Genomic DNA, 16,048 nt, shown 5'->3' on the forward strand with positions numbered 1-16,048 from the left:
CCTCGTATAGACTGAGGCCTTCCAAAGAATGGAGAATGCATGCAACTGTCTTCCAATTTCAGCAAGCTTTCCCCCAGACCTGATTCTAATAGGGATCTATTGATGCAAAGATAAAGACCTTTTCAGTGAAGGCTGGATCAAATGTGGTAGCCTTCTGAGATCTTTTCTGTTATAATGTCCACACAAATATATATCAAACATAGTCTTCATAATGCTGTTTTGAAGTTTCTAGTTCTAACCCAATGTGGGGTTGGGGGAGATATCTCAACAGTATACTAATATGGATTGCAAGAATTTTGCCTTTCCCTATCAAACATACCCTTTTATGATGGATGTTGGATCAAAATGCAATGTATTATACCATCCGTTACAGGACGCCAACACTATACCAATTTCAGCATACTTTATCTATCAAACTTGGTGAAATTTATATCGAAGCAGATGTTTATTACATCACGTGACAAATTTTATATCCATTATGTGATCTATAGTCTTCATTTTGGCAGGCTGAGCAATATATCTTTTCTATAAACGTTTTTATTTGTTCATATATATGTTTTGCCATATTTTATGTCCCAATAGGTCTCCATTTTTGCCTTACAGCTCACTCAAGATGAAAGGCCATGCATAAAAGTTCTTATGGTTCAATCCCCGTTTTTGGTGTATATGAGTAAAACATCATCCACCTGTTTGGCACTTGATTTCAACTGGTTAAAGTGGGAGAACACTTGATATGCTGTCTCGTTTGTGCCTTTCATTTTCATAACCTTTGTTGATTTGGAAAATGGAACAGATGGAAGTTATTGCAGATAGGGTATAGGCTGTGAGCTGCTTTATTGTTTATAGAACATGGTTAGGGAAACTTTCATCTTCAACATCTTTTGGACCACTACTCCCCCAATATGTTTCCATTGATAACACTAACTGTGCTTCTGGGACTCCAAACTTCTGGAGATAAAAGGGACACTCTTGTCCCCAAAGTTCACATTGATGTTGTTTCCCAAGAGTGCTTTGCATTGGGCCCATTCATCTTGCAGACCACAACTTCTTTGGGGAGGTGGAGCCTGATGATTGTCACCTGTGCCTTTGCAATATTCAGGCATGACTTCTGCAGTGTGTCCCACATAGGATTGCTTGGGAATTCAGGTAAGACATTTCAGCTGATGCAGAAGGTCATTGGGACCTGTGACTCATGTCCCATAAATTTGAAAAGGATTGAGACAACTTCTAAGTTTGAATTAACAGAAGATATGCAAGTGTCCATACCTGCTATTTTTCCTGTGATACATCTCAGGTTTAGTATGTACATCTTTCTGCAGAACTGGGTTTTCTTACTGTAAGGTAAATTGCCTAATTGAACAAGCAACCACTTTATGTATGTTGTTCTGTGCATGACCTAGAGTTGCTAGATATTGTGAAGAACACTATGTGGATAACACTTTCCACTTGTGGTGGAAAGCTCCAGCATACTGCTTGAACTGTCAACCCAGTCCTTGTCAGCCAGCCTGCCCTTGAGTTAGCAATACAACTGGCTTTATCTGTCACACCTTCTCCAACATTCCAGGCTGTCTACCAATATCCAATGCAGCCTTTCTTATCCAAAAGAACTGTAGCCCTTCAACAAGGTCCTATCTGTGCCTAGATTTCAAAAGAGAAGAGATAATGACTTCACTGCTGGCCTCAATAAAAATAAAACAAAGTAGAGACAACAGACCTTGAAGAACAGCCATCCTGCCTGGGCAGATGTGGTGCATGTTAGTAAACATCTAACTTGTTTCTGGGGCTTCCACTGTCACCTCCTGAAACTCAGGAATAAAGAGAACCCTGCTCTGAATGAAGCTCTTAGTTAGATATATTTGAGCCTCTTACAACCGTGGTTGAGCCTAGTGCTTTGCTTCTTATAGCCCTGGTAAGAAACATAAAAGCAGGAGTGAGAATAGCTGTTCCCAAAGAGATCAGGATTGGGCTAAAGCCTTAAAGACAGGAGGTTCAGTAAGGCCTACTATAAAACCACTCACAGTTACTGATGCATCAGTATACAAAGGGATTTTGTTGCACATTTGAGGCTAACTGTGTGAAAGAAGTTGTAGCATGAGCTGATGTAGTTCCAGAAGAACAGTTCCTTGCTTACAGAGCTCTAAGCAAGGAGCTGAAGAAAGAGTGTTGCTGGACAATACTCCTTCTGACCTGGCCTTCTCTGGCAGACCTTGCCATGTTGTTTGTATCCTTCCAGAACCTTCCCCTTCATGCTAAGATAAGTGGGTGGCTCCAAATGACAGTATGCCAGAAAACCTGTTTCAGGTTTTAGTCCCCCAAACAGATTCAACAACATGAATAGCTCCATCAATGTTTGGCCAAAAGTTGAGAGAGGGTGTACTACTTCACTGACACTGCATCCACCTGTCTTCATACTAGTAGGTGTGTAAAGTTTTGTTATAACACTAGCAGATACTGGATTCCCACCATGTCAAACACAGAACATTGCTATGCTTTGCAATGTTTTTATTCATAGATATAAAACACTTACAAATACACTGAAAAGATATTCCATCTTGTGGACATGGTGGTGAACAACTCATGTCTTTTAATTTATATTTGGACCAAAGCCCCCTGGGTACCCAGACAAGCTTGTATTATACAGTTGCTTATCTATAGCTTTTATTATGGATGCATTGTATTTTGCACTCTTCTTGATATATTGCTGGTTATTTATGTGCCCATTCCATGCTATCCTGCATAGAATACATAGTATATTTTATTTGATTAAAAAGCATTCCTAGGGGGATAGGGAAGAACCTATATACAGCAATCAACCATCCAGTGGTAAGAAAGTATAAGCCAAAGAAGCAATAAACAATTCCCTCCCACCAGCGCTTTGGCATCAAATTCAGAACGCTGGGTGTTAATCTTGACCCCCTTCTTCTGCAGCCTACAAAGGAAATAAAGTGTGATTGCAGTCCAGATAAGATACTCTCAGAAACACTTTTCCAGGCACTTTCCCCCATATATCAACTACCAGAAGGAAACTGATTTATCAAGCCATATTTTTTCAAGCACACTCTTATCGTTCCTTTAGTAAAACTGCATTGGGACACACTCTATGGGAACAAATTGAGACTTAATGCACCCCTCTTCCTTCCCATCATCAGCCATGGACACATCAATGTGTGTGTGCTTTCACATCACCTGTCAACTTATCATGACCATATGTATTTCATAGGATTTTCTTAAGAAAGGAATGCTCAGAGGCGCTATGCCATTGCCTCCTTCTAAAATATAACCTACACTACCTGTTATTCTCTTTCAGGTAATTACCAAACCTGAACCCACTTAGCTTCCAAGATTGGACAGCATCTGGTGCAGTATTTAAATTCTACACAGAATAGTTCTGACCATTATTTATAAAAAGAGGATAGTGAGTGCATCTATTCTACTTTCCTTCCTCCTTAGCATCCAGAAGCTAAATCCAACATTAGTGCTACCTGGAGTAAAATGAATCAGACTTCTTAGCTAAAACTAACATAAGTAAATAAATAAATAAATAAAGCTGAAGTCTCCACTGACCACAATATGCATTTGTGTCTTCAAGTTCTTTATGACTTATGCCAACCTAAGGCAAATCTACCACAGGGGTTTCTTGGCAAGATTTGTTCAGAGAGGGTTTGCCCTTGTCTTCCTTTGAGACAGAGAGAGTGTGACTTGCCCAAGGTTGTCCAGCTGGTTTGCATGGCTAAGGGGGGAACTGAACCTTGTTTTCCACAGACATCATCCAATGCCCCAACCACTACACTATGTGGGATATTTATTTATTGTAGTTATGTATTTAAAGCTTTATATCCCACCATATATGTTATGATCTCAGGGTGAGGTATGATAGAATCAGTTTAACCAATAATTTAAAACAGTAAGGAATCATTTGCATAGGCTGAAAGTGTATTAAACAGTTGGGTACATTAAAATAAGAAAACCAAAATCCAGTTTACAACAATGTAAAACTAAGTGCTACCTCTTGATTTAGACCAAGAGTGGGAAACATGTAGCCTTACAGTTTAGTCAATATCATGAAATGTTGAGAACTATAATCCAATTACATTTAGAGAGCTGCTTGATTCTTGCACCTGCTTTCATCCCTGCCAGGTGCTAGTAGGTTGGTCAGGTTTCCACAAAATCTCCAACTTCTGGTAGATGAATTTGTCAGAAGCATGCCTAGGCTATACTCCTTGTTCCATTCTAGGACTGATGGCATGCTCTTGCTCCCCACTATCAGCCATGCACACATCAATGGGTCTGGCATAAATGGGGGAAAAGATTATAATTTTATGAGTGAGGTGAGATAGGAAGCAGGAGCTGAGTGAAAAGAAAGGCCTGGATATCGTGGGTCTCAGTCAGACTGTAATTGTTTCTCCCTACCCCATTTTCTTGATCGAAACTGATTCTTGGCCATGGCAATATGCAATCATGCATAAATGTGTCTGAACAAATATAAAATAAAAAATTCTAACACATCTTCCTAATATGGGATATTTAAACCTTTGACATACAGAAAATATTCTTTCTGCTAATATAACTTTTTAATCAATTACTGTAGCTAATAGGGCAAGTGCAAAATCTGTAATCTGATAAATTATCAGTAAGCAGAATAGCTAGCTTTTCAGGAACTGACTCATGAATACTGCTAACATATAGAACCTTTCAGAATTTAAGTGCATCTCTGCACTTAATGGGGCTGCAGAGTATAAAATGCAAACAGTCATCATCCAGAAATGTTGAGACAAGTTTTACTAATTTATATTAATTAAAGCCCACATATCACTCTTTGTGATTTCCCATTATGATGTTTCTGTGATGGATTTATATTCTGACAACAAATGGCTGCCTGCCTCACTGGGCAGGCCGCTTTGCTGCCGGGAGCCGCACAGCAAGGCTCCCAGGCTTGCCCCAGCATGCCTTGCTGGGGCAAGCTGCACTGCTATTGGGCTGGTGTGAGGAAAAGTCCTTCCACCTCAGTGGACTGCTCTGGCAGGCAGGAGGACCTCTCTATGGTGTGCCCCAGTCCTCCAGGGCAGCCCATTGGCTGGGTTGCCTTGGGGGAGGGGCCACCATGCCTGCTATGCATGCTGGGGCCTGGCCTATATAAGGGCTATGTGCTCTGGCCCCAGTGCCATTTGCTGCTCAGCTCTCTCACCCTCCCTCAGGTTGGTGGTTTTAGTCACAACTTCAGCGGCAGTGGCAGCAGCATAAGCATAGGTCATGGATCTGTTTGGTGTGGTTACCAGGGCTATGGAGCACTGGTATGGGAGTCATTAGGTACCTGGGGGTGATGAGGGCATACATTGTGGCCATTGCGGGGGCCACAATGCGGTAGCGCCTCATGGTGACTAGGGGCTTAGAGAACATGTGAGCGGCTGGTGGCATGGCTGCGAGATGGTGTTCCTTAGCCCCTAGGTCATCCCATTGCCTGGCAGTCACCAGGCATGCGGCTTATTGAACAACTGGGGGGTTGTTCGATACTACAGATCTTGACCTTATGCTTTGGGCCAACCCTACCAATTTTATTTGCTTGCTGAATAAAGCTGTGGCCTTTCCTCCAGCTTTGGCGCATGTGTTTACTTGTGGCGGCCTCCTAGGCAAACAATTTAAGGCAGCTAATGTGCGCATTAAAAGCAATAGACAAACTTGCTTAAGATCCACAATGATGTTATAAATAATGCTATGGTAACATCACATTGACAGAAAACTCTGGGTTCTCATGCAGGGGCCAAAAGGCCCGTGTTCCCCCTGGCCTCAAATCATCCTGTCCTGGCAACAGAAGCCATTAGACCCAGGCTGGAACTAGCCAGTCTGGATGCCAACCTGGTGGTCCTGGACTGATCCTGGCCCAAGGGACCTTAATCTATTTCAAAAAGACTGCTTGTTTGCCACAGAGCTTCCAGGAAACTCAGCAGCAACACCTGGACGTCTCAGCATGCCCCATATCTGCCACCATTGTCTTGTCTATCCCAAAGGCCCTGACTGCAGCTGCTGATATCGGAATTGGGCACCTGGCCATGGGGGTGTAGCCAGCCTTATGGGCTGTTGCAGCAGCTTTTGGGATAGCAGTGGCAACTACAGGGCAAGCAGTGGCAGTAGTTCCATGGTGCAGTGGCAGGAAGGCATATAAACACCTGCTCATCACCACACTGGCTTGGGAACTGACTTGGATCAGAACCAGGGGCAGGATACTATGGGCTTGGTCTTACTGCTCAGGTCCTCTGTGTTGGTTTTTGATCCTAAATATTTCCAGTAGTTGCAAGTCTGTTTAAATCTGTGTTGAGTCATTATCTTAAACTTCACCTTTTTTGTCATTTGCCCTATTCTAGATATTAATAATAACTCTTCTCCTCAGTGCTTGAGGTAAATTAGATTTAACACAAAACACATCACTTGTAGTTGTGTATTTTACCCTACTGTTAATAAAATGCCCTGGGGGGCCCAGTATTCATCAGGAATATGGGAGGGCACAAGTGCATCAATACTTTCCTCTCTTGCTTCAATCTGAATTAAATTTCCTGCCGAAGATGCATTTAATGCTGGAAGAAAAGTTTCGATTTGCATCAGTGGGAACTTCTCTGCATTCCAGAAAAATAGGCCCTGGCATAGTGGTGGTGATGGGTGGGGATTAACAGCGACACCATGTTGATAGAGGAAGAAAAAATAAATTCACCCCTAGTAACAACAACACTTGCATAATATACACAGATCAGAAATGCAAGTCAAATGTTTATTTGGGCTTTTATTTGCTAGTACAGAGATTTCAAGGAAGGGATGTGTTAATGCTTTCAAAAATAATGCCAGTAAATCTCTTTAGTCCACAGGAGTGTCTTGGGAATGCACATACAGCATCTTGTACATTTTTAAACAGCTGTTTGTGAATATATAAGGAGATGTCCCCTAACATATAACTTTTGTGAAGCTGGTAGCATTCCTGGAACATATGCTGTTATTGCCACTCAGCTAACAAACTCTTAGCGAAAGATGCCTCCTTAATATCAAGGTCATCCTACTAGGAACATCAGCAGTACCTCTCACATCACCTCATAAAACTGCATAGTAACTAAATGGCAATGTTTAAGTTGAAATCCGGGGAGCATCCCCTTTTCCCTGTATATCTCTCTTGGAAACTGACATCATCATGGCTTCAAGCGACAAATGATACTTTTTAACCTGGTCCATCTTTACATAAGAAATACCCTGCTCTGCTTGGAATGCTTGGAATGGTTTCCTTCTCCACCTTTCCACATGCAGGTGTATGTTTTCTATATGTGAAAAGGATGTTTTTTCCTACTCCGATGGACATTTTACTCATAGGGTAAAGCATGCACCTGAGCATTGTTTGCACTGCAGGGCTGCCTTCCAATATGCTAAAGTATAGTAAAATTATTCACTGTTGATAAAAGACTTTAAAACTGCCTCTTGTGACAATATATCTCACTCATTAGGGGGACAAAATTCTACAACATCAAAGCACCACAGTGTCACCCATGGTATTTAAGAGTTATATGGTGGACATAGTGCTATGCACTAGAATCTCCTTTGACAAGTTTTGCCAAATATTCTAGCTATTCTAGATAAATTGGACAAGTTCACAGGTATCAAGGTACTATTCACATTCTGGCTAGAATATTATCATGAGTTGCATGTTGGGATGTCTCTGAGAATGGTCTGGAAAATTCACCTGGTGCAGAATGTGGGCACTTAATATATGTAACATCAATACTGTATCAATTGCACTGGTTACCAATGCAGATCAGGAGTTAATTCATGGTACTGGATTTGACTCACAAATCCCCAGACAGTTACCTGGCTACATCTATATGGATTTCCTTGGGTGGCAAGTTTACTACTCAGAGTTAGTACTTACAAGCCTTCCTATAAGTTCTATTCAGTTGAGAGCCACAAGGGACTGGGACTTTTAAGAAGTGGCCCACAGCCTCTGGAACCCTCTGACATTCAGGTATACATACTGGTAGTCTTATAAAGGAATTAGAACTCACTTTCCTTTCTTGCTTTTTCTGTCCTGATTTTGCTTAATTTTAACTAATTTAAAAATATCTCTAAAACTGGCAATACTTGGAGTCACCTCCAGGTAACTCACTGAAATGTTTTGTCTGCCTCCTCCCCCCAGCTCCAATGCAGGCTTCCTGAAAAGTTGCACAGGGAGGAGCCCCTGCTACCTGGTAAGGGAGAGATAGTGTAGGATAGTGAGCAGAGGAAAATACTGTCATGGGAGGAGAGAAAGACCAGCGAGAAAGTAAAAAAAAGGGTGTCATCTGGTGCAGCACGCACTCTTCATACTCCATAGTGACACCCTTGGATATACGTAAAGCGTAAAACTGAATTGCTGTTGTGTTGTAGCCATAATGTTGTTGCAACTACTGTTCTGTCCACATTTGCTGTGCAGAGTTAAGGATACTGCCCAGTGCCCAATATAATATAAGACTCTGGATCAAGACCTACTGAATACCTGAGGCCCGTAAGGTGGATAACATTCTGTATAGTTGGCTAACATGTCCTGCACTTTTTCCTCCGCTGTCATTTGCATGCAGAGAGAAACAGAGCAATAATTTTGTGTGTTTGTCACAGAGTCCTTGGTGTTGCCTAGGAGGGGTGCCGCCACAATAAACACAACAGCATAGTTGGAGGAATGGCCACAACTTTATTAACTCAACATTAAAACAGTGTAGGGTTGGCCCAAAGCATGAGGTCATGATCTGTAAAATCGAACAACACCCCAGTTGATGGATGACCGCAATTTCGGGATAACCAATGGGCTAGGGAACACAATCTTGCAGCTATGTGAAGTTCTGATTGCCTCTTATCCCTTAAGCCCCTAGTCACCGGGTAACGTAATAATGTAATGGCCCCCGCAATGGCCATAACGTATGCCCTCAATATACCCGGGTCCAAAGGACTCCCTCTCCAGTGCTCCATAGCCCTGGAAACCACTCTCAGCAGATCATGGCCTATGCTGCTGCCCCTCAGTTGTGACAAAAAAACACACCAACCCTAGGGAGGGAGGGTGGGAAGCCGAGAAAAAATGTCCCTGAACGCCAGGCAACAAGGTCCTATATAGGCCACTGCAGAGAGGTGCGACCTCCCGGCGGCAACGCAGCTCGTTGGTGGAGTCCGCCGGCTGTTCTTTCTAGCTCCAAAAAGTAACTTTTCCAGTATTCACCCAAATTTTCTCATTTCCATCCCATTTATATCCACATGAATACCCAAAAACAAGCGAAAGTTACCTATGCTTTTGTGTTCTGGTGCCAATCCTTCTTATGTGCCTCAATATTCTGCAATCACTTTCCCTCAAAAAGTTTTTGACACTACTTCCATTCCAAATGCCCCCCATCCTTTGTGTTAAACCTAGCTATAGACACATTCATGATACCTTAATATTGTACACTATTAATACACTACTAGCAATATCATTAAACTGTATTCCACTCTGGTTAACTAACACAGAATGTAATCCGACAGCAAAAAAATTGCTTCATCCCAATTAGAATAAGAGAGGAAAATTATAAAAGAGGAAGAAAAGCCCAGGGCCACATACTGCTGCTATTGTTTGTGTACCTGAGTAGAAGCCTGAATATTAATGTCCTGGATTTGAGAGACTATGACAAGCCTCTTTTATTGTGAAATTCATGAGTTATATTTCACTTGACAGTAATTCATAATTTTCCTACTGGCTAAATATTTTGTATACCAAGCTAAATGCACTGAGATACTGTTCAAGCACATCATAATTCTGCTGTATTTTTTTTTCTCATAATAAATGACTGAGGAAGAGTGTAGGATATATAAACTGGGGAAGGAAATGCACACATAAATGACAGAGGGAACTTGGACCCATTTGATGGCTGAGAAGAATGATAACATTCAGGCTAAACTGTTTACTTTGAGCAGCTTGAGTGGATTCCATTAAAATCAATGTGGAATGTTAGTCATGATTAACATGTTGAATTAAGTTAACCAAGTCTGGATTCAGCCCAGAACTACTTTAGTTTTCATATAGTTTTTGTTTGTTTCAGTGTGGAAGAGCCTACAATATCATTTATAGGCCAAGACTGAAGCAATTTTTTGGTCTGACAAGACTTTCTTTTTTATTGGCAAAGAGAGGAAGGAAATCCAGGGGGTCTGAGGAGGGCACCACCTATGCAAGATATTACAATCTTCTTTATCCACTTGCACTTGGAGAGAAAAAAAGATCCAGATCCCCCCCCCCCCCCCCCGAAGGTGTATTATATAAATTGTGGGTATTTTCTGATTTCAATGAGCATTCTAAAGCCCCAATTGTTGAATAGTCACATAATGTCCTAACATGTTCCCCATGGAAGAAATGTTGATTTCCTCAGCATGGGGACAACCTACTAAAAATAAGAGTATATCATTCTTGCTTTACATGATCATGTTTATTGAAAAACATCATGCCCCTTCTACCATGCTGCAGACTTTCCCACTGGCAAAAAGCAATAGACTTCTGGGAATATTTTTTGCATTGGCTGTTTGCTGTTGTTGCTGTTGTTTTTCTGGTTTTCCTGTTCAAATTAAATGTACATATCCAACCCTCTTCAGAAAACCTTCAGGGATGGAGGTTCTTGCAACCTCCTAAAGAAAACTGGCATAATGGTGGATTGCTCTTATATTTCTTTGATTTGCCAAGTTGCAGCTGGTATGGAAGAATTGGAAAAGAATCAGTAGCAACATCTGTAACCTCTGTATCTTCACTTGACTTAATAGTTCTAAAGTTACAAAGCAAATTGCCTGATTACAGTCTGGTCACAATATTCTTCCTAATAGCTAAATTATGGCTTAAGACCATTAATAGTGTCAGTTAGAAAAGACTGATGGAAGCAATGGAAATAAGTACTCATTTATCAAGTTCCTATTGATGGAATATGTCTGCTTCAGTTGATACTAACAATCGAATAGAAGCCAAAATTCTGTCTTTTTGAGCAAAAACCAGTTATTGTTACTCTAAACTTTATGAATAGAGGCTTATTCTTCCAGAGAAAAATGGATACATGAACACATACACATTCATAAAATCTTTTCAAAGTGGGAGATTGTGGACTTAACATTTGAAAAAAAAATATTGAAATGAATGAAGCAGTCCCATCTTCCTGCATTAGGTTGCCATAGTCTAGTACATAACCACAATCAGTATAAGAGGCTTATGTTATATGCTATTCCAACTCCAGTTCTTCAGGTAGCAAAATATTACTGCCAAAGAAGGCAGCTGTTAGAAGATCATTTCAGAGTGTCAAAGGAATAGGTTGAGCATTGCTCTTACCTTTTGAATGCCTGCCTGGGATTCCTGCACATTATTTTCAGACCCGTTACTTCGATTAATCATCTGCCAGAGTTTGGAATACATGTTGTTCTTCTCAAAAGGATTCATCCCTTTCACTCGAACATGTTCATATACTGCAGAGTCCAAAACAGTGCCATAAGGAATATCAGTCTGCCTGGAGAGGTCCTGAAGAGACCTTAAACATTGGTGGGGATAAAAAATACAAGAGACATGATTCTACATTTTCAAGCTACTAGCAAGCATAGGGCAACATGTATGATGACAGCAGTCAAGTCATTTTTATTTTGTTTCAAATTACTCTTAAAAGTCAAGAGAAGGTTAGGAGAATTGCCTTTTTAGTTTAAGCCAGAAAGGAAATTATAGAGTTAGAAGAGGGGATGAAAGGAAAGATATGATTTTTTAAATAAGGCCTGCAAGAATCAGGTCAATATTACAGTACTCTTCTTTTTTTAAAAATGGGAAACAGGGAGGAATTGTGAGGTCTTTTTTTTTTTTTAAAAAAAGGAAGTTATTTGTTTCACTCATAGCCCATCTTTGAGACTCAGTGATCTCCCAAGTTGACTTACTAGTACAACAATGAAAACAATAATCACCAGTTTCAAATCTAAAATTCTAAAAAAAAAGGGGGGGGCAGAACAAAGGCTGAAAAATAATTTTCTTTGGGGCCAAACAGACAGGCCAAAATAAAGTTGCTTCAGATCACTTTGGAGGTATGCTGTTTAAATGACACACACATCTTAAGAGGCCAGAAGCTGCACCAAAGTTGTGCTCTGGTACTTAGAACTGGAGCGTGGCTTTGGCACAGCTTTTGGACTCTTAGGACACATTCATCATTTAAATAGCATACCTCCAAAGTGACCCGAAGCAGCTTTATTTTGGCTTGTCTGTTTGGGCCCTATTTTGTGCCATTAGATCAAATGGTGCTGGAAAAAAATGGTAACAGCAACAGAATACAAAGTTGAGTTAGATTCCCCTTCCCTTTAAAAAAAAAAGAATCTTGACATCACCATCTTCTGAAATTTACACCTGGATATTGAATGGCAGGCAGCTAAACTGGAGAGAACAACTTTATTTGCAGGCCTTCTGATTGTGGTAAATAATCCTTGTACAGTGGAACCTTTCCTTATGCGAGGGATCCATTCCGGACCCCTCTGCGTAAGGCGAATTCCGCCTATCCTTGAGCCCCATTCAAGTGACTGGGGCTTGTGCGCACAGCGGCGTGGCGATGCACGCGTGCCACAGGCACATGCTCCATTCATCCAAATGGGATGCGCCGCCCCTTGCACCCCGCGCGGCTTGAGCACATACGCTCAAAGCCACATATAATGCAGGCACACTGTAGTAGTCCAGATATTTTGAAATTTCTGACTTACTACCAACTGTGCTGGTACATGCAGTCTGATGGCAGTCTGTAGGTTGTTTAGCATGGAATTTGAATGGTATCTATGGATTTCGCTCTCCCAAAAAGTGAGAACCATAATCCAATATTAACCTACACTGTACACTGTAGATTCACTTCTACATTGTACAGTTATAACAGTTTAATACCACTTTAATTGTCTTAGCTGCATCCTACAGGATTTGTAGTTTGGTGAGAGATTACAAATGCTCTGATGTACTCCTTGCACATTGGTTTTACCCAAACTATGCAATGGCTCTGCTCAGAGCATCACCCTACTAAACTTCTGTGTAAGCACACTTGGGGAGTTAGACATACCAACATCATTAAATAGGATATTTTCCTTAGTGTTTCACTTTCTCAAAAACCTTGGATTAATGTGCTGAAGAATGTTGTAAAAAGATACTGTAATATCTAATTTCAGATTTCTGCACTATTCCCCAATCAGTTTCTGCCTCTCCTAATGGTACTTTCTGCAACATAATGTTGTATACTGTAACACAATGTAATTGCAAGGGTCCTTGCTGTGCACATTATGGGAATGGGGTAGTAGCTAGTAAGTCCCCAGTTTCTAATGAGAACACCTTGCAAGTTTTAATCAGATGCTTACAGGACTCAGCATGGCCATATAATTCGCTAGCACAACAGCCAACACAGCAATTTCTCTACATGGGCTGCTGTTAATATAACAGATAGGTGCAGCAGATGCCACAGAACTGTCTGTTGGGACACAACAATAGGAAAAACATTTTCCATTTACATCTTAAAAATCTAGATGTTATTCTTTCATCTCTCAAACAACAAACAAAAATGATGCCATAAATGATTTCATTTCCTGCTAGCCTGATGGAGACATAATAGAATATGATAAATGAAGTATGATTATGACACGGAAGGGAAAGAAGTCAGCCTGCTTTTAAATAGGGGGAAGGTTAATGTCAGAGCCCATGCTTTACATGCAGAAGGCCTCTGGTTCAGACCTCTCCAAGTAAAGGGGTTAGCTAGTTCATACTCACTACTGTACTTCTCTTTATTAGCCCACTATTTCTACTAGTCAGTAGTTTCCCAGAGTCTCAAGCAAAGGTCCATGATGCTCTGGAAAGTGAGAAACTAAAGGAAATACTAAGCTATTGATTATTTGACTGATCTAGTATAAGGTAGCATCTTATGTTCTTGTTAGTGTAGCATGCCTATACTCACGAGTTGCTAGTTTGCATGCGTCTCTAAGAGTTCAAGAATAACCAAACATTACCTGTTTGTTAGCCACACTCTCTTTTTGCAACTCTGTTGGCATTCAGTTAGTTTCAGTTTGTTCATCCAGCAGTTTGTACTCTGCAATTCTCCCTTTCTCTCTTCCATGTTTGAAGATCACATTACAAAGCTTCTCACCATTAAATATTATGAACAATATTTGGAAGTAAGCCTACTTCATAATCTTATTTATTTATTTTTTAACCAAAGACGACTACACCTGTTTTCTTCCACTTTTAGACTCTATGGGTGTAGTGGTGGTATGGGACTGATTGTTGCCCATCTTCTGCTTATAAGTACTAATAACTCCATTGGTGGAATACACTTCTATTTCTCACATTTCCCAACAGATCTGACCACTCTTTTTTTGACTCTATAATTCTATGAATACCAAACCTAACACAATTTGTAAGTCAACACAAGGCTTAGGTATAGCTAATTCCTGTTTAGATATGACAAAGGACACCTTGTCCCAACAACAGAAGACACACTTTGTTTTTGCAATAACTTTGTTGGCAAGATTGCCTGACAAAAGGCATAATCTGGGCAAGACTGGTTTTTGCATATTCTTGAGGATGGGCACCAAACCAATGGATTAAATTATAAAATATGAGATTCTAACTAAACTTTGGGTTTTTAAGATACACTGTAAATGAATATTGCTTTTCTGGTGGTCTTCATATTTTATGCTGTGTTAGCTGCAGTGATGTCAACTTAACTTTTTATTATCCCCATTCCCACTTCTCTTTTTTGTTGAAAAAATTCCAGGATGTACACACAAACTTGTATCAAATAATCCATCTTGGGAATCAGTCAAAAAACAAACATAACATAACAGCAAGATCAGCAACCAAGAAAGTGAATAAAATAACAAGCAATGATGTCTTTTGACAACTGCTGGACCAGAGTCTAAAGAAAGAGCATACTAACTCCCTCCTTTCCCCCCTCCTCCAAACCATATCTTTTTTTCCTGTAGCTACAATTCTTCCTAAAATCAGGGGGCCAAGTATTATAGATGCTCCAATATTTTCTTTTTACCAAGAACAACTAATTTTGGTCCTGACAATTTGTAATTCTTGAACAGTACCCTGGTCAGAATTGTAAAGTGTTGATTAGATACGAATTCCAAAGTTTGTAACATATTTACAAAATTGCACAGGGTAAACAACAACATGTCCACTGAGTCTGAAGGTGCTATTAGAGCTGTCTTGTTGCAAATAATCTGTTTGTGCTGGAGCAATTAGTCACTGAATAATGAGGGTAGGCTTATTCTGAAGCACACTTATTTACAACTAAAATTCAGATCAGGCTTTGCCCATGTAGTTTTGTCCTCCCTCCCTCTTGCTGGAGTTACAAGGATTAATTTCAAGTAGGCAGAGGAGACAGAATGCAAGAAGACAAGTGATCTGACAATTTCCAATGGCAGCCATGTCAGAAGATAATAACCATCCTACCTGGGTGGTTTATAGATCTTGGAAGATCAAGTTATAATGGCAGACGACTGGGAAAAGAAGATTCTTTCTTCTTTCTCCAAGAAGAAATATTTATTGGAATTACGTGTCCTTGTCCTGCTCCAAAAGCAATATTGTACAATAAGCTTGCTGGGGTGAAACCCTTAAAGTGCATTGTTAGAATGATCTGAATTTAAGGCACAAGAAAATTATACAGCCCCCTCTCCCCTGTGTATATATACATAGAGGCAGAGAGTTTTTAGATTACATGCTATTAAAAGAAATGCTGTCATTATCTATAGAATCATAGAATCGTAGAGTTGGAAGAGACCACAAGGGCCATCCAGTCCAACCCCCTGCCATGCAGGAAATCTCAGTCAAAGCATCCCTGACAGGTGGCCATCAAACCTCTGCTTAAAGACCTCCAAGGAAGGAGACTCCATCACACTCCGAGGGAGTGTGTTCCACTGTCGAACAGCCTTTACTGTCAGGAAGTTCCTCCTAATGTTGAGGTGGAATCTCTTTTCCTGCAGTTTGCATCCATTGTTCCGGGTCCTGTTCTCTGGAGCAGCAGAAAACAAGCTTGCTCCCTCCTGA

The 16,048-nt window shown here is 40.6% G+C and overlaps 1 protein-coding gene across 2 annotated transcripts in view; it reads right to left on the reverse strand.

Moving 5' to 3' along the window:
• Positions 1-16,048, reverse strand: part of GRID2 (glutamate ionotropic receptor delta type subunit 2) — an 845,491-nt gene that overhangs the window by 150,851 nt on the left and 678,592 nt on the right. For both annotated transcript variants that reach the window (XR_006104285.1, XM_042470711.1), the window contains exon 12: positions 11,330-11,525. Coding sequence is in view for 1 of the 2 variants with exons in the window: in XM_042470711.1 (XP_042326645.1) it covers positions 11,330-11,525 (196 nt within the window). In the remaining variant the exon portion in view is untranslated. The remainder of the gene's footprint in view (positions 1-11,329; positions 11,526-16,048) is intronic.

This window comes from Sceloporus undulatus, chromosome 5 (genome assembly GCF_019175285.1).
Source record: "Sceloporus undulatus isolate JIND9_A2432 ecotype Alabama chromosome 5, SceUnd_v1.1, whole genome shotgun sequence".
In the NCBI taxonomy this organism is placed as follows: domain Eukaryota; kingdom Metazoa; phylum Chordata; class Lepidosauria; order Squamata; family Phrynosomatidae; genus Sceloporus; species Sceloporus undulatus.